At 44.8% G+C, this 22,500-nt stretch overlaps 3 protein-coding genes across 3 annotated transcripts in view; 1 reads left to right on the top strand and 2 right to left on the bottom strand.

The window, feature by feature from the left end:
* LOC143123176 (uncharacterized) overlaps window positions 1-2,926 on the top strand; it is a 48,399-nt gene extending 45,473 nt beyond the window's left edge. The window contains exons 18-19 of the mRNA XM_076284372.1: window positions 1,992-2,040; window positions 2,493-2,926. Coding sequence (XP_076140487.1) covers window positions 1,992-2,040; window positions 2,493-2,561 — 118 coding nt within the window. The 3' untranslated portion in view covers window positions 2,562-2,926. The remainder of the gene's footprint in view (window positions 1-1,991; window positions 2,041-2,492) is intronic.
* Window positions 2,927-5,239: 2,313 nt separating this feature from the next.
* smcr8b (Smith-Magenis syndrome chromosome region, candidate 8b) lies at window positions 5,240-10,692 on the bottom strand. The gene is made up of 3 exons (XM_076279081.1): window positions 9,673-10,692; window positions 7,514-8,931; window positions 5,240-5,847 (listed from the first exon to the last, which is right to left on the bottom strand). The coding sequence occupies exons 1-3, from the start codon at window positions 10,597-10,599 to the stop codon at window positions 5,469-5,471; spliced, it is 2,724 nt and encodes a 907-aa protein (XP_076135196.1). The 5' UTR covers window positions 10,600-10,692; the 3' UTR covers window positions 5,240-5,468.
* Window positions 10,693-13,023: 2,331 nt separating this feature from the next.
* mief2 (mitochondrial elongation factor 2) overlaps window positions 13,024-22,500 on the bottom strand; it is a 16,261-nt gene continuing 6,784 nt past the window's right edge. Inside the window, exons 3-5 of the mRNA XM_076284361.1 lie at window positions 21,884-22,034; window positions 15,517-15,875; window positions 13,024-14,460 (exon numbers count right to left, since the gene is read on the bottom strand). Coding sequence (XP_076140476.1) covers window positions 13,627-14,460; window positions 15,517-15,875; window positions 21,884-22,034 — 1,344 coding nt within the window. The 3' untranslated portion in view covers window positions 13,024-13,626. The remainder of the gene's footprint in view (window positions 14,461-15,516; window positions 15,876-21,883; window positions 22,035-22,500) is intronic.

The raw sequence follows: 22,500 nt of genomic DNA, 5'->3' as shown, positions 1-22,500 counted from the left end.
ACGCATAGACAGTAAAGGGGGAAAAAACTAGCTCGTCTGGTGTAGCCAATGGAAGCATATCTTTGCAAAAGTTCTGTGGCCATTCCATGTTCGTCAAATACGGTTCTTGCATGATTGTTCAAGGACTGAAAAACAATTGCTTTAGCTCACAGGCCTTAATAATAGCGCTGAAAATGTTATAGCATGCATGACTGAGCAGGACTGTGCATTACCCTTTTTGTCAGATCATGGAGAGATTTCAGGTGTGCAATAACTTTAAAAGGAGTTTTCATATGTTAGGGTGGTGTGGGCGATTACTATTGAAATGTTAAAAACCGAATTGTCCACTGAAATCAGAACTTAAACAACCCCTGAATTCATAATGGTGGGTGGGTATAAATTGGGTACAAATTCTAACCCAAATTATTAATTGCACAAAAAGATAGTTTTTTTTTTTTGTAAAAAAAAAAAAAAAAAAGATTAGATTCCCCATGCAAAGTTTGAAATGAACAAACTGAACAAAAATGTTGGTAGTGTTGCATAGGTTATTGATATTAAATTTGAAAATACAGTTGCTTAATATATAAAGACGTATAGGCCTGCACAATATAGATAATTTAAAAGTAAAAATCACATAGGCCTATTATTTAGGAGGACTACCCTCGCAAAAAAGGGGTGAGGGTATGTTTGTTTTAAATGAGTAGCCCTCCATATGATTTCGGGTCTTCAGGTAGCCCTCATTCCCAAAAAGGTTGGAGACCCCTGGGCTAGACACTACAGGTGAATAGGGTAAATTTTTTAACAAGCAGATATCATTATGAAACTTCCCCAGTTGATTACTTACATTAATATGAGAAAAAAATGTATTACAAGTTTGCTGTAATTTAATGTTTACATATGCAAATTAGGCATTATCTAGTTAAATATGCGCTAATTTGCATACATTTTAAGGCACGAAACCTGAGCATTGGATACAGCCAGGTTCAAAATGATGTTTTCATTGTGTTCAGATATTAGATGGGGAAACATTTACAGAGGGATTTATGAATATCTACTTTTGTTATCCTGTAAATCAGAAAATTATGTCACTAGCCCTAAAAAATCGATTTTTTTCCATGTTTTTAGGCATACAATTTCATGTAAGTCAGGCTAGGAATAATATATCAACAAACCCCTCTGTAGAAATCTTCGACATATATTTAGGCATAAGTCTAGAAAGTTTGGTGTATGTACGTGCTTCTGAAGTGGAGTTTTTGAGCTCAGAGTGTGAGAGGAAACTCATTTTGAGAAAACAGCCTTGAAAGACAGCCAATGAGATTCCGTTCTCAGCCTAGACTCGCCTTTGAACTTTCGCGATTGGTTGCTGATACAAAGGAAGTGTCCATATATGGATCACATAGCGTGATACAGGAAAAACAGAGCTTTCCAACGGTAGTACACATGATATGTTTTGGACCACGGTCGCGGGAGTGCATGCAAGGTTAGAATGCTAACTTTTGCTGAATTTAGGAGAAATATACAGGCGCGAGTAGACACAATATAATGAAATAAACACCTAAATGTGTAAATCGGACTTTTTTGTAGTAGTAGTGTGATAGAATACATGCTAAGGTAACAGACTAGCTCAAAATCTCGAAATTGACCATGAAAATTCCGTGTCTCGCCTTAACTCTAATGAGTTTTATATGTATACTTTCTCTAACATGATTAACTATTAATTGATAATGAATTAACACTAACTAATGAGTTTTGTGTACTTTCTCTAGGTCTTCACATGTTACCTCTAACTATTAATAAATGATGAAGTAACTTTAACTCTAATGAGTTTTGTGTGTGTACTTTCTCTAGGTCTTCACATGTTACCTCTAACTATTAATAAATGATGAAGTAACTTTAACTCTAATGAGTTTTGTGTGTGTACTTTCTCTAGGTCTTCACATGTTACCTCTAACTATTAATAAATGATGAAGTAACTTTAACTCTAATGAGTTTTGTGTGTATACTTTCTCTAGGTCTTCTTTTCCCTGGCAGTATACTCTCAGGCAAACACTTGAGCATTGGGTAAGTTTGTGTATGTGTGCGTGTGTTTCCCTGTGTGCGTATACATGTTCCATACATTAGTGGCTAGTGGCTACTAGCTTCTGTACATTAGTGGCTACTAGCTTCTGTACATTAGTGTGTTAGCTTCTGTACATTAGTGTCTATTAGCTTATGTACATTAGTGTGTTAGCTTCTGTACATTAGTGTCTATTAGCGTATTAGTGTGTTAGTGTGTTAGCTTCTGTACATTAGTGTCTATTAGCTTCTGTACATTAGTGTGTTAGTGTGTTAGCTTCTGTACATTAGTGTCTATTAGCTTCTGTACATTAGTGGCTACTAGCTTCTGTACATTAGTGGCTAGCTTCTGTACATTAGTGGCTACTAGCGTTGAGTTAAGTGTGTGTGTGTGTGTGAGAGAGAAAGAGAGATTGGGTTAACCGAAACTGCCCCCCCCCCCTCCTGTATCTCCCCAGAGAGCTGATTTAAGTCCTGACAAGTACAACATACTGCAGAGGATGAAAGCTGCTTGGGCTACCTATTAAAACACACACACACATGCGCACACACACACACACATGCACACACACACACACACACATGCGCACACACACACACATGCGCACACACACACACACACACACACACACACACATGCGCGCACACACACACACACACCTGCTTCCTATACTTTCCAGTTCCCATTTCATTGTTAAGATGTTTAAATTTCAATAATGAAAACAGGATTGTTTATGTTGTACAAAGAGTTAAATTGTTTAAGTATATATATCCATCCTGTACATTTTATTTAGTAGATGTTGTTAATGCTGTGATTGGTTAAGTATATATCCTGTACTTTTTATTTAGTAGATGTTGTTAACTCTGTTGGAATAAAATTATTTGTGCAATATCCATGTGCCCTTGGTTATGAGTTTTACCTCAATTACATTTAACCCTGACACACATATATACACACACACACAGATACACGCATACACAACACACACACACACTAACACACATATACACACTCACACACATATACACACACACACACACACACTCAAACACAGATACACACACACGTGACGTGGGGTGGGCGTGGTTTATCCAGGAAATCATGCAAATATTTTATTTTTGTAACCTGGCTAACCAAATGGCAAGACAATGTTGTGACTATTGTACCTGGCTAGGCTAATAGCAAGACGATGACAACGTCTATTGTAACTATTTGGGGCAGCCGTGGCCCACTGGTTAGCTGAAGTGCTCTTGAGCAAGGCACCTAACCCCTCACTGCTCCCCGAGCGCCGCTGTTAAAGCAGGCAGCTCACTGCGCCGGGATTAGTGTGTGCTTCACCTCACTGTGTGTTCACTGTGTGCTGAGTGTGTGTCACTAATTCACCGATTGGGTTAAATGCAGAGACCAAATTTCCCTCACGGGATCAAAAAAGTATATATACTATACTATACTATACATAGCTGTCAACCCTCCCACTCCATTCTCAAAGCACACACACACACACACACACATACACACACACACAGGCCATAGCTGTCAACCCTCCCACTCGATTCTTTCCAGGTTTGTCACATATTTCTTTGCTTGCTTAGAGTCACTCAATCTACCTACACTAGCATTCAACCACAGATTAGTCAGCTCAATATGTCCACGCTAGCATTCAACCACAGATCAGTCCACTCAATCTACTCACGCTAACATTCAACCAGTCCACTCAATCTACTCACGCTAGCATTCAACCACAGATCAGTCCACTCAATCTACTCACGCTAACATTCAACCAGTCCACTCAATCTACTCACGCTAGCATTCAACCACAGATCAGTCCACTCAATCTACTCACGCTAGCATTCAACCAGTCCACTCAATCTACTCACGCTAGCATTCAACCACAGATCAGTCCACTCAATCTACTCACGCTAGCATTCAACCACAGATCAGTCCACTCAATCTACTCATACTAGCATTCAACCACAGATCAGTCCACTCAATCTACTCACGCTAGCATTCAACCACAGATCAGTCCACGCAATTTACTCACGCTAGCATACAACCACAGATCAGTCCACTCAATCTACTCATGCTAACATTCAACCACAGATCAGTCCACTCAAGCACACACACACACACACACACACATACACACACACACACACGTCCATTTTCTCAGTGTGTAATCTTCTGTAGGTCTACCCCAGACAGGCTCTTCTCCTATTGGTGACGGAGGCTTTAGCTCAACGGATAAGCAAAGCAGGGTTAAGCCCCGCCCTCAATGTTCTCCTCAAGTATAGGGTAAGACTTTTCTCTGTGTGTGTGTGTGTTGCAGGTGAACGTGTGGGCGCTCCAGTCAATGTATCAGCGTCTGTCGTCTGCTGTGTGTGTTTAATGTCTGTTTAATGTGTGTGTGTGTGTGTGTGTGTGTGTGTGTGTGTGTGTGTGTTTAATGTGTGTGTTTAATGTGTGTATGTGTGTGTTGCAGGTGAACGTGTGGGCTCTCCAGTGGTTGTATCTAATGTGTGTGTGTGTGTGTGTGTTTAATGTGTGTGTGTGTGTGTGTGTGTGTGTGTTTAATGTGTGTGTGTGTGTGTGTGTTGCAGGTGAACGTGTGGGCTCTCCAGTGGTTGTATCTAATGTATATATACATATTGTACCAATTCTTTAATACAGTCTTTATTTTCATGCAGGTCTCAATTCTTTATTAAAGTCTTTATCTTCATGCTGTAGTGTCTCAATTCTTTATTAAAGTCTTTATCTTCATGCTGTAGTGTCTCAATTCTTTATTAAAGTCTTTATTTCCATACTGTAGTGTCTCAATTCTTTATTAAAGTCTTTATTTTCATGCAGGTCTCAATTCTTTAATAAAGTCTTTATTTTCATGCAGGTCTCAATTCTTTATTAAAGTCTTTATCTTCATGCTGTAGTGTCTCAATTCTTTATTAAAGTCTTTATCTTCATGCTGTAGTGTCTCAATTCTTTATTAAAGTCTTTATTTCCATACTGTAGTGTCTCAATTCTTTAATAAAGTCTTTATTTTCATGCAGGTCTCAATTCTTTATTAAAGTCTTTATTTCCATACTGTAGTGTCTCAATTCTTTAATAAAGTCTTTATTTCCATACTGTAGTGTCTCAATTCCTGTGTGTTTCAAAGTTGTTTCTGTGAGTATTTATTTAGTTGCAGAATACAACAGTTTGTGTGTGTGTTTATCTGAAAAGTGTGTGTGTTTATCTGAAAAGTGTGTGTGTGTGTTTATCTGAATTGTGTGTGTGTGTGTTTATCTGAATAGTGTGTGTGTGTGTGTTTATCTGAATAGTGTGTGTGTGTTTATCTGAATAGTGTGTGTGTGTTTATCTGAATAGTGTGTGTGTTTATCTGAATAGTGTGTGTGTGTTTATCTGAATAGTGTGTGTGTTTATCTGAATAGTGTGTGTGTGTTTATCTGAATAGTGTGCACGGCTGGTAGCTGAATCGGAGAACACTGGAGGGGGCGTGGTGTGTGAGGCGCAGCTTGATGATGTCACACAGGAACTCCAGGATCCTGATGTCATCCGTAGCCCCGGGAGACGGCTCCGCCTCATGGCCTGTGAACACGTGATGGAACGCTCGAGCAGCCAATCGCGTTAGAGCACTCTGCACCAGCAGAGCGTAAGTCCCGCCTTCTCTGAGCTGTGATTGGGGCTTGGTCAGCGGGCCAATCAGAGCGCCGTGGTAGGCGGGGCATCGGAGGGTCATGTGATCGGCGTCCAGAATGCTGAGGTAACGAGCGTAGCGTTGCAGGCACAACGGCATGCTGGGAGAGGACTGGCAGGACCTTCTGGAACAAGAACACACACACACAGGGCCCAGATCAGTTCCTCCACTCCTGGAACAAGAACACACACACACACACACACACACAGGGCCCAGATCAGTTCCTCCACTCCTGGAACAAGAACACACACACACACACACACACACAGGGCCCAGATCAGTTCCTCCACTCCTGGAACAAGAACACACACACACACACACACACACACACAGGGCCCAGATCAGTTCCTCCACTCCTGGAACAAGAACACACACACACACACACACACACAGGGCCCAGATCAGTTCCTCCACTCCTGGAACAAGAACACACACACACACACACACACAGGGCCCAGATCAGTTCCTCCACTCCTGGAACAAGAACACACACACACACACACACACACAGGGCCCAGATCAGTTCCTCCACTCCTGGAACAAGAACACACACACACACACAGGGCCCAGATCAGTTCCTCCACTCGGCAGCCATATTGTAACGCTTTTTGGGCACTTATCGCACTTATCGGCATCTACTTCGGCAGCCATATTGTAACACTTTTGTGTGTGGGGTTTTACCTCCTGATTTAGTGTGTGTGGGGTTTCACCTCCTGATTTAGTGTGTGTGGGGTTTCACCTCCTTATTTAGTGTGTGTGGGGTTTCCTGATTTAGTGTGTGTGGGGTTTCACCTCCTGATTTAGTGTGTGTGGGGTTTCACCTCCTGATTTAGTGTGTGTGGGGTTTCCTGATTTAGTGTGTGTGGGGTTTCACCTCCTGATTTGGGGTTTCCTGATTTAGTGTGTGTGGGGTTTCACCTCCTGATTTAGTATGTGTGGGGTTTCCTGATTTAGTGTGTGTGGGGTTTCACCTCCTGATTTAGTGTGTGTGGGGTTTCCTGATTTAGTGTGTGTGGGGTTTCACCTCCTGATTTAGTGTGTGTGGGGTTTCCTGATTTAGTGTGTGTGGGGTTTCACCTCCTGATTTAGTGTGTGTGGGGTTTCAGCTCCTGATTTAGTGTGTGTGGGGTTTCCTGATTTAGTGTGTGTGGGGTTTCACCTCCTGATTTAGTATGTGTGGGGTTTCACCTCCTGATTTAGTGTGTGTCGGGTTTCCTGATTTAGTGTGTGTGGGGTTTCACCTCCTGATTTAGTGTGTGTGGGGTTTCAGCTCCTGATTTAGTGTGTGTGGGGTTTCCTGATTTAGTGTGTGTGGGGTTTCACCTCCTGATTTAGTATGTGTGGGGTTTCCTGATTTAGTGTGTGTGGGGTTTCACCTCCTGATTTAGTGTGTGTGGGGTTTCCTGATTTAGTGTGTGTGGGGTTTCACCTCCTGATTTAGTGTGTGTGGGGTTTCCTGATTTAGTGTGTGTGGGGTTTCACCTCCTGATTTAGTGTGTGTGGGGTTTCACCTCCTGATTTAGTGTGTGTGGGGTTTCCTGATTTAGTGTGTGTGGGGTTTCACCTCCTGATTTAGTGTGTGTGGGGTTTCCTGATTTAGTGTGTGTGGGGTTTCCTGATTTAGTGTGTGTGGGGTTTCACCTCCTGATTTAGTGAATGTATCAGGTTGGGGGTGTGTCGGTGGACCTGTGTGTGTTGTGTGTGTGCATGTGTGTGTATGTGTTTGTCTGTGCATGTGTGTGTGCTTGTGCGGGTGTGTGTATGTGTGTGTGTGTGTGTGTGTGTGTTACCTGTTGAGTCCTATGATGCCAAACTCCAGGAGGTCGGTGATCTGTATGGGTCTGGAACACCAGGGCAGCACTCTGTGAGTGGGTGTGTGTGTGCTGGTGTGTGTGTTGGTGTGTGTGTGTGCACGTGTGTGTGTGGGGGTGTGTGTGTTGGGCAGGAAGAGCTCGAGTGCAAGCACAAGTCCCCGCACCTTCTCCTCGTCACTTCCCAGCACCACCAGAGGTCGGCCAATCAGAAGGCTGAACACGGCATGGTGGGCGTGCCCCCAGCTCCGCACCAATCCCAGCGCAGCGTTGCCCTTGTCCCGCCCACAACGCCAGGAAGCACAGCTGGGCAGGGCAGAGTCTCTGTCCTTTTGACCAATAGGGCAGAGTGGGAGGAGTCTGGCTAGCGGACACACCTCCTGGGACATGTCGTCATGGAGATGTAGCGGACACGCCTCCTGGGATACGTCATGGAGATGTAGATCCGGCTTTGTTGGTGTGCACAGTGAAAACCGACACTCTCGGACTACAGTACCCATGAACCTCTGCTGCTCTTCATTATCTTGGACTACAGTACCCATGAACCTCTGCTGCTCTGCATTATCTTGGACTACAGTACCCATGAACCTCTGCTGCTCTGCATTGTGTTGGACTACAGTACCCATGAACCCATGCTGCTCTGCATTGTCCTGGAAAGAGCCCACATTCCCTGCTAAGTCCTCCTCTTCCTGGACTACAGTTCTCACGTCCCCTTGCCAATCATCCTCCTCTTCCTCCTCCTCCTGGACTACAGTTCCCATGAGGCCGTGCGGCAGGCCGTCCGCGGGCCTGAAGTCCTCCCACAGGAAGCTGTGATCTCTGCTCAGCACCTCGATGCTGCTGTCCTGGCTGTCCGTGCGCTGCGCTCCCCACCTGCTCGCCACGGCAACGGGCTGCTGGACGGCGGGGACCCAGCTGGTCTCCATGGGGTCGTCTCTAAGGGAGCGCTCCATGGCGACGGGGTCGCCTCTAAGGGAGCGCTCCATGGCGACGGGGTCGTCTCTAAGGGAGCGCTCCATGGCGACGGGGTCGTCTCTAAGGGAGCGCTCCGTGGCCAGAACCTCGATGCTGTCGCCGCTGCTGTTGCTGCCTGTCTCCATGGAGACGCCATCCTCCTCATCCTGTGTGGGCAGGGTGGTCACATGGACGCCGGGAGAGCCATGTGATTGGCTCACTTCCAGCTTGATTGGCACTGCCTCCACACAGGAGACGTCGGCGACATCGTCGTCATGGAGAGGGTTGCTGGGAGACGTGTGCTGCTGCGGAGGGGGCGGGTCCTCAAACAGGAAGTTGGTGGCGGAGAGGCGGGGCAAGAGACTGGCGCACTCTCGCTGGTGGGCCAGGAGGCTGGCATCGTCCCGGAAACGCAGCTGGATGGCACAGAGCGAGTCCAGGGTCTGCTGGGAGAGGAGCCAATCACAGAGCTCCGACATGGACCCTGGCCCCGCCCCTTCTGGTAGAGTTGGACTATTCCTCTCCTCCACATCTTCTCTCCTCTCCTCCTCATCTCTTCTCCTCTCCTCCACATCTTCTCTTTTCTCCTCCACATCTTCTCTCCTCTCCATCTCTTCTTCTCTCCTCTCCTCCACATCTTCTCTCCTCTCCTCCACATCTTCTCTCTCCTCCACATCTTCTCTTTTCTCCATCTCTTCTTCTCTCCTCTCCTCCACATCTTCTCTCCTCTCCTCCTCATCTCTTCTCCTCTCCTCCACATATCTCTCCATCTCTTCTTCTCTCCTCTCCTCCACATCTTCTCTTCTCTCTATCTCTTCTTCTGTCTGCCTCTCCCTCTTTTCTTTCTGTCTGTCCATGTGTTCTTTCCTCTTTCTCTCCTCTGCCTCTCTCCTTTTCTCTACCTCCTCCCCTCTCTCTCTTTCTTCCTCTCTCCACCTCTCTTCCTCTTCCCCTCTCGTTCTCTCCTCTTTCCATCTCTCTACCTCTCTCTCTCCTTCTCTCTCTCTCCATCTCTCTCTCTCCTCTCCCCCTCTCTCTCTCTCCTCTTCTCCACCTCTCTGGTTGTTGTCTATGTGTGTGTGTGACTGGGTGTGTAGGTGTGTGTGTGTGTTGTCTATGTGTGTGTGTGACTGGGTGTGTAGGTGTGTGTGTGTGTTGTCTATGTGTGTGTGTGACTGTGTGTGTAGGTGTGTGTGTGTGTCGTTTATGCCTGTAGTCTCAATCTCTGTGTGCAATGCTCTATGTGTGTTTTCTACCACTCTGTCTGTGTGATGGAGTGTGTGTTTAGTCTTGAGTGTGTGTGAGAGCTGGCTGAAGGGTGTGTGTGGGTGTGTGTGTGTGTGTTGAGTCTTGAGTGTGTGTGAGAGCTGGCTGAAGGGTGTGTGTGGGTGTGTGGGTGTGTGTTGAGTCTTGAGTGTGTGTGAGAGCTGGCTGAAGGGTGTGTGTGGGTGTGTGTGTGTGTGTTGAGTCTTGAGTGTGTGTGAGAGCTGGCTGAAGGGTGTATGTGGGTGTGTGGGTGTGTGTTGAGTCTTGAGTGTGTGTGAGAGCTGGCTGAAAGCCTTGTTGAGCTCCTGTATCTCCTTCACCAGCTTCACAGAGTCATGTGACACCAGAGCCATGGCAAAAGGCCACACCCTCCCGCGGGCCCGCGGATTCACCAGCGTCACGTAGTGCGCGTACACAAACACGCCCGACCACGCGTCGCCTAGCAACATCCACGAGTCACTCTGGTCCCAGCCTTCACCCCTTGTTGCCTGGTAACCATCTTTCAGGAGGCGGAGCACCAAGTCCAGATCTGGGCGGAGCTTTGGGGTGATGAAGAGCAGTCGCGGCTCGAGTCCCGTTTCCATGCCAACCTCGCTTCCGATCCGGATCTCCGGCCGATCCACGTCTGGACTTGCAGTTCCGATCCTGGGCCGATCCACGTCTGGACTTGCGCCATGTCTGAACTCACAAAGTAGCACAGAGTCATTGTGGGAGGGGCCAGGATGCCAAGGGCGGGTCAGGGGTGGGAGGGAGAGGTGATCGGGCAGCGTGCTACTCCGCTGGGTCCTAGAGTCCAACTGCTTATGACCACGAGCCAGAGCCAAGATGTCTGAGGAGCCAATCATGGTCCAACACACACACTCTCACATACACACACACACACACAGTCTCAAACTAAGGGCTAGCTGCTATGCTAACGCTGTAAGATATAAACAGTGCGCTACCCTTACTCTAAGGGCTAGCTGCTATGCTAACGCTGTAAGATATAAACAGAGCGCTACCCTATCACTCTAAGGGCTAGCTGCTATGCTAAGCTGTAAGATGTTAACAGAGCGCTACCCTATCACTCTAAGGGCTAGCTACTATGCTAATGCTGTAAGATGTAAACAGAGCGCTACCTCTAAAGGCTAGCTGCTATGGTAATGCTGTATGACCGTTTACCTATAACTCTAAAGGCTCTCTAACCCTGTACTCACTCTCTCTTTACACACACACATACACACACACAGATCACAGATCGTTCACACCTCGCACACATGGCACAAGCCACACCTCAGTAATGTAAATAGAATATAAAAAAGAGATCAGACAACATGCTAACTATTAGAGGCTAGCTGCTATGCTAACCCTGTAATATGTAAACAGACCGCTCGCCGGGATTCTCTCTCATCAGACTGAACTCTCTTCATTCCCAGGGCAGGACAGTCTGTGCCTGCATTCCATAACACGTACACACTGCCTGACCCCTTACACACACACACACACTCACACACGCACACACACACACACACACACACACACATGCACGCGCGGCAGCCTATTTTAAGATTTGTGACGTTGAGACACTCAGGTTGTGCAAGCAGTTGCAGCTCAAATGGCACAAGGCCACATTCTCACACACACTCTAATGTGTCAATGTGTGTGTGTGTGTGCCTGTGTGTGTGCGTGAATGGAGAGAGACATGTCTCAATATTATTTGTATGCAAACACCGTAATGCACACGTATTATATAGTTTGCAAGCGCAAAGTCCAAATTTGTGGCACAAAGGTGTAATAATTTATTCAAATGTTTGGAAACATAATTATATACGTGAAATCCTCTAGTGGAACGCACCAATTATATAATTATAAACGTGAAATCCTTTAGTGGAACGCACCAATTATATAATTATATACGTGAACGCACCAATTATATAATACAATTATATATCTATCTATCTATATTAGAATAGAACAATGTAAGATAGACTCGTATCAGAATAGAACAGTGTAAGATTGACTCCTGTATCAGAATAGAACAGTGTAAGATTGACTATTAGAATAGAACAGTGTAAGATTGACTATTAGAATAGAACAGTGTAAGATTGACTCCTGTATCAGAATAGAACAGTGTAAGATTGACTCCTGTATCAGAATAGAACAGTGTAAGATTGACTATTAGAATAGAACAGTGTAAGATTGACTCCTGTATGAATAGAACAGTGTAGGATTGACTACTGTATTAGAATAGAACAGTGTAAGATTGACTATTAGAATAGAACAGTGTAAGATTGACTCCTGTATCAGAATAGAACAGTGTAAGATTGACTCCTGTATCAGAATAGAATAGAACAGTGTAAGATTGACTATTAGAATAGAACAGTGTAAGATTGACTCCTGTATCAGAATAGAACAGTGTAAGATTGACTATTAGAATAGAACAGTGTAAGATTGACTCCATAGAACAGTGTAAGATTGACTCCTGTATTAGAATATAACAGTGTAAGATTGACTATTAGAATAGAACAGTGTAAGATTGACTCCTGTATCAGAATAGAACAGTGTAAGATTGACTCCTGTATTAGAATAGAACAGTGTAAGATTGACTATTAGAATAGAACAGTGTAAGGTTGACTCCTGTATTAGAATAGAACAGTGTAAGATTGACTATTAGAATAGAACAGTGTAAGATTGACTCCTGTATTAGAATAGAACAGTGTAAGATTGACTATCCGAATAGAACAGTGTAAGATTCAGTCTCAATGTACTCAGTCTCAATGTAATCTGTACTCAGTCTCAATGTAATGTAATCTGTACTCAGTCTCAATGTAATCTGCACTCAGTCTCAATGTAATCTGTACTCAGTCTCAATGTAATGTAATCTGTACTCAGTCTCAATGTAATGTAATCTGTATTAAAATCAATGTAATGTAATCTGTACTCAGTCTCAATGAATTGTAATCTGTACTCCGTCTCAATTTAATGTAATCTGTACTCAGTCTTCTGTATTAAAATCAATGTAATGTAATCTACAGTAATCTAAATCAATGTAATGTAAATCAATGTAATGTAATCTACAGTAATCTAAATCAATGTAATCTAAATCAATGTAATGTAATCTGTACTCAGTGTCAATGTAATGTAATCTGTAATTCAGTCTTCTGTCATGAGAGTTGACTTCTGTTTTCAATCTGGAGTGTTGATCTAATCATAAGTGACATACTGCTGTTTGTGTGTGTGTGTGTGTGTGTTAGGTAATCATCAGTCACACACCACACATATTTGTTCACTTGTTTATTTGTTACATTCCACAAATGGACCTCTAACCTCTCTCTCTCTCACACACACACATTACACACGCATGTGTGTACGCGCGCACACACACACACACACACACACACACCACAATTCAGGCCTATTCTCATCAACAGTACACTCCAGAACGTTGTGTGTGTGTGTGTGTGAATGTGAGAGAGAGAGAGACAAAGTGTGTGTATTTGATTATATTTGATAAGTATTTTATATATTATTATTATTATTATTATTAAGTAAAACCTCTGAAAGATCCCAAACTCAGTCTCTATATGCAATATTCTGGTGAGTAATATTTCTAACATGGCTCAGTAAAGCCCAACTCCTGTGTGTGTGTGTGGTATATGTGTGTGTAATGTGTGTCTGTGTGTCGTGTGTGTGTGTGTGTGTGTGTGTTAGATCAGTAGTATCTCTGGCTGGGAGACTGCACAGTAGAGCATGAATCCCATCTTGTGTGTGTGTGTAATGTGTGTGTGTGTGTGTGTTAGATCAGTAGTATCTCTGGCTGGGAGACTGCACAGTAGAGCATGAATCCCATCTTGTGTGTGTGTGTGTGTAATGTGTGTGTGTGTGTGTGTGGGTTAGATCAGTAGTATCTCTGGCTGGGAGACTGCACAGTAGAGCATGAATCCCATCTCGTCGATGTCGTCTTCGCTGAACTCCTGCAGCAGATTGACAGCTGGTTTGAAGTAGCTGGGGAGACGCCCTATCTCCAGGTAGCCAATCAGCTCCTCGATAGCCTCCTGGAACCGCCCGCTGAAGGCCTCCTCGGACCAATCGGTGGCCTTGTCGCTGAGGTGCAGCAGCAGGTTGCCAAGGTGACGGCCGGACAGGGGGCGGAGCGTGGGGTTGGTGCGGCAGACGGCCTTCAGCGTCTTCAGGCACTTCCTCCTCGCGCCGCCGTCCGATTGGTCCAGACTGGCCAGCAGCCCCGCCTCCTTAGGGTACAGGCTGTAGAACCAGGCGTGCTCACAGGGCGCATGTGTGTGTGTGTGTGCGTTGAGGCCGTGTGTGTGTGTGTGTGTGGGCCCGGCGCAGACGGACTCGTCTCCGATGCAGAGTGTGGGCAGCACGCGCACAAACAGACGCTCCTCTTCCTCCTCTGGCTCCTCCTCTTCCTCGTCGCTAGGGCGGACCTCCAGCTTGATTGACGCGTCGCCGTCGGCGCCCAGGACGGGCCGGACCTCGCACCCCAGCGATCCGCTCAGCGACGGCCAGTTCATCGCCTCGGTGACGGACTTGGCCAGTTGCTCGGCGACCAGCCGCGCCGACAGGTACCCGCCCACCAGGAAGTGGTCCCAGTAGCTCCGCCCCCGAGGGAAGTACTCCAGATTCTCTCGGCGAATCAGGAAGAGCTGGGGGTGGGACAAGAAGGTGTCCTCTCCTCGCACGGCTGACCACAGGGACTCCTCCACCTGCACACACACAAACACATTATACACACACACACACGCACGCACGCACACACGCGCACACGCACACACACAAACGCACACACACACACACACGCACGCACACGCACGCACACACACAGTTATACACACACACACACACACACACACACACACACACACAGTTATATACACACATGCACACACACACACACACACACAGTTATATACACACATGCACACACACACACACACACACAGTTATATACACACACACACACACACCAGCAGCACACACATGCACACACACACACACACACTCACGCACGCACACACACGCACGCACACACACACACACACACACACACACACATGCGCACACACACTGACTCACCTGTAGGTGTACCAGTAGAGAGGTATGTTCGGCTGTGATGACCTGCAGATCGTCCAGCAGTGACACACACACACACATGCACACACTCACACACACACACACTGACTCACCTGCAGGTGTACCAGTAGAGACGTGTGGTCGGCTGTGATGACCTGCAGATCGTCCAGCAGTGACACACACACACACTCACACACACACACAAACAAACGCAGACACACACATGCAGACAGACACACACACACACACTGACTCACCTGCAGGTGTACCAGTAGAGAGGTGTGGTCGGCTGTGATGACCTGCAGATCGTCCAGCAGTGACACACACACACACACACTCACACACACACACTCACTCACCTGCAGGTGTACCAGTAGAGAGGTGTGGTCGGCGGTGATGACCTGCAGGTCGTCCAGCAGTGACACACACACACACTGACTCACTCACACACACACACACACACTGACTCACCTGTAGGTGTACCAGTAGAGAGGTGTGGTCGGCTGTGATGACCTGCAGATCGTCCAGCAGTGACACACACACACACACTCACACACACACACTGACTCACCTGCAGGTGTACCAGTAGAGAGGTGTGGTCGGCTGTGATGACCTGCAGGTCGTCCAGCAGTGACACACACACACACTGACTCACTCTCACACACACACACACACACACACTGACTCACCTGTAGGTGTACCAGTAGAGAGGTGTGGTCGGCGGTGATGACCTGTAGGTCGTCCAGTAGTGACCCAGCCAGGCGCAGCTCTCCTAGCGGCATGTGCGGATGTTTGGTGCGTAGGAAGGCCTGGATCTCCGTGGCGACCTCGAGAGCCCGCCTCTGCGCCCGCATGGTGACAGGAGGAGGAACACACACACGCGTCGCGTAGTACTGCTGCAGACGCTCCTGCAGGGTCACACACACACGCGGCGCCGACACACACACGCGCTCCGCCGACACACACACGCGCTCCGCCGACACACACACGCGCTCCGCCGGACGGCTCTCCAGTGCAAGTGCAGCAGGGAGCGGCTGGGAAAGATCCGCTACACACACACGCACGCACGCACACACACACACGCACACCAGTTACTGTTGCAGTTACTAGATATGAGCTGCTGACTGCAGAGTTAATCCCCAAACCATACATATGTATGGTTAATCCACAAACCATAGATATGTATTGTTAATCCTAATCCCCAAACCCATAAATATGTATTGTTAATCCTAATTCCCCAAATCCACAAATATGTTCAGTTAATCCTAATCCCCAAACCCATAAATATGTTCAATTAATCTTAATCCCCAAATCCATATATGTATTGTTAATCCCCAAACCCATAGATCTGTATTGTTAATCCTAATCCCCAAACCCATATATGTATTGTTAATCCCCAAACCCATAGATATGTATTGTTAATCCTAATCCCTAAAACCATAAATATGTATTGTTAATCCTAGTTCCCCAAACCCATAAATATGTTCAGTTAATCTTAATCCCCAAACCCATAGATATGTTAATACTTTTACATTTCTATGAAAATGTCATATCCAAAATGATCATAACCTTAATAATCTAAGTAAACAATGACAAACCCCTGATTTACTACTAAAGCAAAACAACGACTAACAAGCTTTCTGCTCGGTGACTGTTTAGGTACTTTGACTCTACTCTACTGTACTCTACTCTACCCAGTTTAGGTACCTTGACTCTACTCTATTTTACTCGGTTTAGGTGACTCTACTCTAGGTACCTTGACTCATGGCCTCATTAACGTGGGACACACAGTACCAGGTACCAGTTTTTGCTAATGAAAAACCAAAACAAGCAAGTAAGGTGAGTTGAGCAGATACCATGCAGTGGAATAGTGTTCATTGCCAATCAGGGGTGTAGTGGCAAAAAAAGAGGTGGACAAACTATACATTGTAGTTGTGTGATCAGGCAGACACAACGCGGTCACCGGTAAGGCGGACCACAACGTGGTCACCGGTATAGCGGACACAATGCGGTCACCGTTAAGGCGGACCACTGTATACCTCAGCACAGTACGAGTCACCATGCTGATCTGGAGTCAGCCCTCCTCTCCTCTGTTGCTACCAGATAAACTCCCACAGACACACAGCACTGACCTCAGCACAGTATGAGTCACCATGCTGATCTGGAGTGTAAGTATAAGTATATATACTCTTTTGATCCCGTGAGAGAAATTTGGTCTCTGCATTTATCCCAATCCATGAATTAGTGAAACACACTCAGTGATACAGATACAGTGAGCTGCCTGCAACAACAGCGGCGCTCGGGGAGCAGTGAGGGGTTAGGTGCCTTGCTCAAGGGCACTTCAGCCGTGCCTACTGGTCGGGGTTCGAACCGGCAACTATACATTGTAGGTGTATGATCAGGCAGACCACGGTATACCGGTGTATGTGTCTGACCACTGATAGCAATAAAATGTATGGTTAAAATGGATAATAATTTAACTTCAAGACTACTTTTAGTTAGCCATGTAACCCATCTTGGTTTTAAACAAAGACACTATCCCCTCCCCCAATGGAATGCTAATGTGCTGGTTTAAGGCCTATCACTTACACAAGACAAAGGATGCTTCCTTGATATAATGTATCCATGTATCATGAAATGTAAATGTATTCATGTCTGGTATCATTTTGATAGTCTCATTACATGGATTGTAATGATGTGATTGTGAGAATGTTTGGAACATTCTATAAGTGATATTTCTGATATATAAGATATCTCTCCTCATGCTATTCTGATAAGAATTCATAGGTGTGAAGTGGGTGTGAGTAGGTGTGTCTGATACCAACTGTAGAACCAATCAAGTGGGATTGTTCTTGGCGCCACTTTGTTCTTTGTTTAAACCATTTAAAAGTAACTAAACTGCAATGTTTGTGAGATCAGATTTTCTAGACTTGGACTAAGGATGTAGCGGAAGAGAGGAGTTGGCTACAGGCCAACCTAGGCCTTTCAGGCCTGGGCTAGGCCTACATAGACCATAGACCTTTTTTTGTACCCTCTCTGCTTGTAATAGAATAAACTTGATTCCTGAGTTTTTCCTGAAGTTCGCCAGTCTAAGATCAATATTAAGTAATTATTCACTACAATTACTTTCATGGAGGTTCCAACCGCAGAGATAATGTGCTTTTGTCGCTGATTCTAAGACGCCGCAGTTTTGTTTTCTTTTTCTCATCGCTCTGGTGACAGCTCCCAAGTTAAGGACGCTTTTTATCTGCATTTCTTCTTTGGTGATGAACGAAGGTGGATCTGTAAATCCGGGCGGTTCCTGCTAACCACAGTTTGGAACGGGCGTTAAGATATCGGAAAAGGCATTCTGAGTGAGTAGACATTTTGGCAAAACCGTAACTTAATAGTGGACACAAAATTGTGCTTCCCCGATTTTGGCAATATTTTGGCAAAACCGTAATTTAATAGTGGACATAAATTTGTGATTCCCCGATTTTGGCAAAACGTCGCACAAGACGAATTAATCCATATTTTGTAAAGCGTCTATATATGTGTTGGATTGAAGTCCAATGGTGCCTCTTTATTGGATATAAAGAGTAAATAGATTCGCGAGTGTGCTAGGCAACTCAATATTAATCACTGTGGTATAGTGAGCGATCTATTTTCCGCGGTTTTAGGGACGTCAGATCCTAAGAAGCTACGTAGCTTATGCCCCTCTTTGTTTACAGAACATTTTTATTCCTTCATTACCAAAACAGAATATTAGACAGAACTTGGCGCTGCTGTTTTTGTTTTTATCACCAAGAGCGTATGAGCGGCTAGAATCCAAAGTGTTAAGCTAACACTAGTCTTGTTTTGTTTTTGAGTAGATGTGGTGTTTTGTTTTAGGCTACATCTACACTCAGATGATGAATCCAGGATTCATGTCGTAATCTTTTTCAAGTGTGAAAACAGCATAAGCTCAAACAGGATAGGCCTAAGCTCAAGAGAGCATGGTTAGGCCTCTTTTAAGTACGCCTGAGCTAACTTGCTGCCGCTAGGGGCGTCTAGATGTCTTGTGAGCTAATATGAGCTAACTGAAAAGGCTTGACTAAACTTCTTTTGTTCTTTTAAGCAGGAAATTCTTCCTGCAGCCCGTTTAAAGTTGTCCTCCAGCTCCATGGAGCTGTGTGTGTCTGTGTGTCCAGTATGAATGAATGCGCGTGTGGGCCGGCCCTGTGTGTGTGAAATTTGTTTATTTCGTTATATGTGTTTGTTTCCATTTTTTGTTTCAAGTCCTTCTTTGTTTTCTTGGGCCAAAAGTTTTCACACCTTTTGCTATCTTATCTCACTGCCTTTGTTCTAGCAGCACTGTATTCTATAACCAACCCCCCAGCTTCTCCCCCATGGACACAAAAGGAACTTCACTGGGGAGATATGAACCTAAGAGGAGTGATAATGGGAAACCATTGTTGATTTCAACCATTTTCTTTCTTTCATTTGAGAGACATCTTTTGGGGTTAACATGTTAAGACATATTTTTTATTTTTGCTTGTATGCCAATGGGAAATGTTTGCTACATGTTTACGCCTTGTTTGATGTGGGCAAATGTTCAATTGAATGGATTCATACCCACAACTTGAGTTTCTTTCTGTTTGAAATTACCTTTTATTTGTTTTTAGTTTGTATTTTTTTGTTATAGTTAAGAAACTATAAAAAGGGGGAGATAGATGGTATTGACTTGAAATACCATCTAAGTTTACTGGTTTTATTGCTCAAATGGTCATTTTTTAAATGCCTACTGTTTTGTTTTACTGACCCTCACTTCTAATGCAAAATCTCTTTAAAAGACATGCAGGGGTACCCTACCCACGTGAGTCTGTGGATTATTTTTCTTTTAAACATCTAAACTTAACCAAAGTTTATTTATTTTCTTTATATTGGCCTTTTGCCAATAGATGCAAATGTGTAGTCTCTGTTTGGAGATAAATAGCCCTGCTATGTTAGAAGACCCATGCTGTAGGTGTGACTGTCTCCAATTGAGAAACTGAATACATTAGCATACTGTTGTTGACTTGTGAATCTGCATTCACGAGACACTGTTTGACTCTGTTTACACTCATGCTAATGTCTCCCAAGTTGTTGTGAATCCACTCTTCAGAATCTCTTTCATGCCAGAAGGGACAAAGGGAGGTGTGACATGCCTTTGTCTTCGACTACCACTAAGCAAACATATCAGAAGATCCTTTCAAGATGGCGAATGGCTCCACCAACCAGGCTCAGCTACCACGCCAGAGCAGCAGCCGTGGAGACCAGGCCATGCCACTGGACGAGATTGATGGACCAGACAACTCTGCCCTGGGCTCAGGTACAGCCAGCAGCAGCGGTCGGGGCCAGGCCAGTCATGAGACGAAACTGGACGAGGCTCAGGAACCACAGGTCCAACGGAACCTGTGGCAGAACCAACTGCCATGACTCTGGAAGCAACAAAACCGGACTGACTGAAAGCAACGAAAGGGGGTGCCGAAAGCAGCATCGCACTCCGCATCATCAAAGACACTCATGGCCCATTGTTCATGGACTGTTTGGACTGACACAAGGGTGCACGCCGAACGCGGCCTGCATGCACACCCTTTGCACTCGCATACACTTACACTGAAACAATGCAGACACATTCAAGTTTCATAAGAGGACCCTTCTTCAACGGAAGAGAAACGCAAGAAAGGATGTATGCTGAACGCTGCTTTCCTTGCTCACGCACACACTTACATTGATTATGGACTGATTATGGACTTTATAAAAAAAAAAAATTTTGTAAAATTGTTCAAGAAGGCTCATGTTATGGAATCTTATTTTAAACTTCAAGTCATTCAGACTTGAAAAGGGGGAATTGATAGCAATAAAATGTATGGTTAAAATGGATAATAATTTAACTTCAAGACTACTTTTAGTTAGCCATGTAACCCATCTTGGTTTTAAACAAAGACACTATCCCCTCCCCCAATGGAATGCTAATGTGCTGGTTTAAGGCCTATCACTTACACAAGACAAAGGATGCTTCCTTGATATAATGTATCCATGTATCATGAAATGTAAATGTATTCATGTCTGGTATCATTTTGATAGTCTCATTACATGGATTGTAATGATGTGATTGTGAGAATGTTTGGAACATTCTATAAGTGATATTTCTGATATATAAGATATCTCTCCTCATGCTATTCTGACAAGAATTCATAGGTGTGAAGTGGGTGTGAGTAGGTGTGTCTGATACCAACTGTAGAACCAATCAAGTGGGCTTGTTCTTGGCGCCACTTTGTTCTTTGTTTAAACCATTTAAAAGTAACTAAACTGCAATGTTTGTGAGATCAGATTTTCTAGACTTGGACTAAGGATGTAGCGGAAGAGAGGAGTTGGCTACAGGCCAACCTAGGCCTTTCAGGCCTGGGCTAGGCCTACATATAGACCTTTTTTTGTACCCTCTCTGCTTGTAATAGAATAAACTTGATTCCTGAGTTTTTCCTGAAGTTCGCCAGTCTAAGATTAATATTAAGTAATTATTCACCTACAATTACTTTCACCACTATAGGCTACCATTTGGCTGACCACATCACTATAGGCTACCATTTGGCTGTTCCCTCATAGGGCACACAATCAGTATTCAATTCCTATATTAATCTAAACGCACTGCTAACTCCAGAAGGAGTAAATCTAGATAATAAATAAACACTAATAAATATAATAAAGAAATATTAAATCTTACAGGCAGATCATGTCTCTGTAAATATTCAATCTTACAGGCAGATCATGTCTCTGTAAATATTCAATCTTACAGGCAGACTATGTCTCTGTAAATATTCAATCTTACAGGCAGACTATGTCTCTGTAAATATTCAATCTTACAGGCAGACTATGTCTCTGTAAATATCAAATCTAATCTTACAGGCAGACTATGTCTCTGTAAACGCTATTTGCAAATGCAGGAGGTGCATAAACGGTGTTTGCGTGTGTGTTTGTGTATATAGGTATAGGTGTGTGTGTGTGTGTGTGTGAGCGCGTTTAGCCTCCACTACAGCCTTGGTGCCTATGACATACCTTTTCGGGTTGCCACGGCAATCTTTTTCATGACCACTTCCTCAATTCCCTTCTTCAGCAGTTTTGGGGAGGAGCTAACGAGGCTAAGCTCCTCCCAGCTGTCCGGCATTGGCTTGCTTTCTTCTGCCCTCCTTCCTGCACGTTCAATGATCTGTAGAGCACACACACACACACACGCACGCACGCACGCACGCACGCACGCACACATCTCATATTCAGAAAATACAGCAAAACATATAAAAATATATAGACACACACTGGAACACTAGACACACACTGGAACACTCTTTCTCTGACACAACCAACACACACACACTATGGAATACTCTTTCTCTGACACCACCAACACACACACACACACACTGGAACACTAGACACACACACACTATGGAACACTCTTTCTCTGACACAACCAACACACACACACACACACACTATGGAACACTCTTTCTCTGACACAACCAACACACACACACACACACACACACACAGACACACATACACACACACTCAGTCACACACACACACACACACACTATGGAACACTCTTTCACTAACACTACCACTCACACATACACACGCACACACACACACACACACACACTCAGTGACACACA

The sequence above is a fragment of the Alosa pseudoharengus genome, unplaced genomic scaffold, assembly GCF_046254945.1.
Source record: "Alosa pseudoharengus isolate Yale_2024_CS ecotype anadromous, Long Island Sound unplaced genomic scaffold, YU_APseudo_1.1 YU_APseudo_1.1_scf_1, whole genome shotgun sequence".
In the NCBI taxonomy this organism is placed as follows: Eukaryota; Metazoa; Chordata; class Actinopteri; order Clupeiformes; family Clupeidae; genus Alosa; species Alosa pseudoharengus.
Note: the sequence above shows the minus strand (reverse complement) of the source record. Positions and strands in the feature narration are given on the sequence as shown.

Excerpts from the sequence above, each read along its gene's own strand:
- smcr8b (XM_076279081.1), bottom strand. The coding sequence starts at position 10,599 with ATGATTGGCTCCTCAGACATCTTGGCTCTGGCTCGTGGTCATAAGCAG. Across the intron at positions 8,932-9,672 it reads ACGACACACACACACACCTA|ACCCTGGACTCGCTCTGTGC; the intron begins CACACACAGTCA and ends CTCTCCCAGCAG. Across the intron at positions 5,848-7,513 it reads GGCATCATAGGACTCAACAG|AAGGTCCTGCCAGTCCTCTC; the intron begins GTAACACACACA and ends TTCTTGTTCCAG.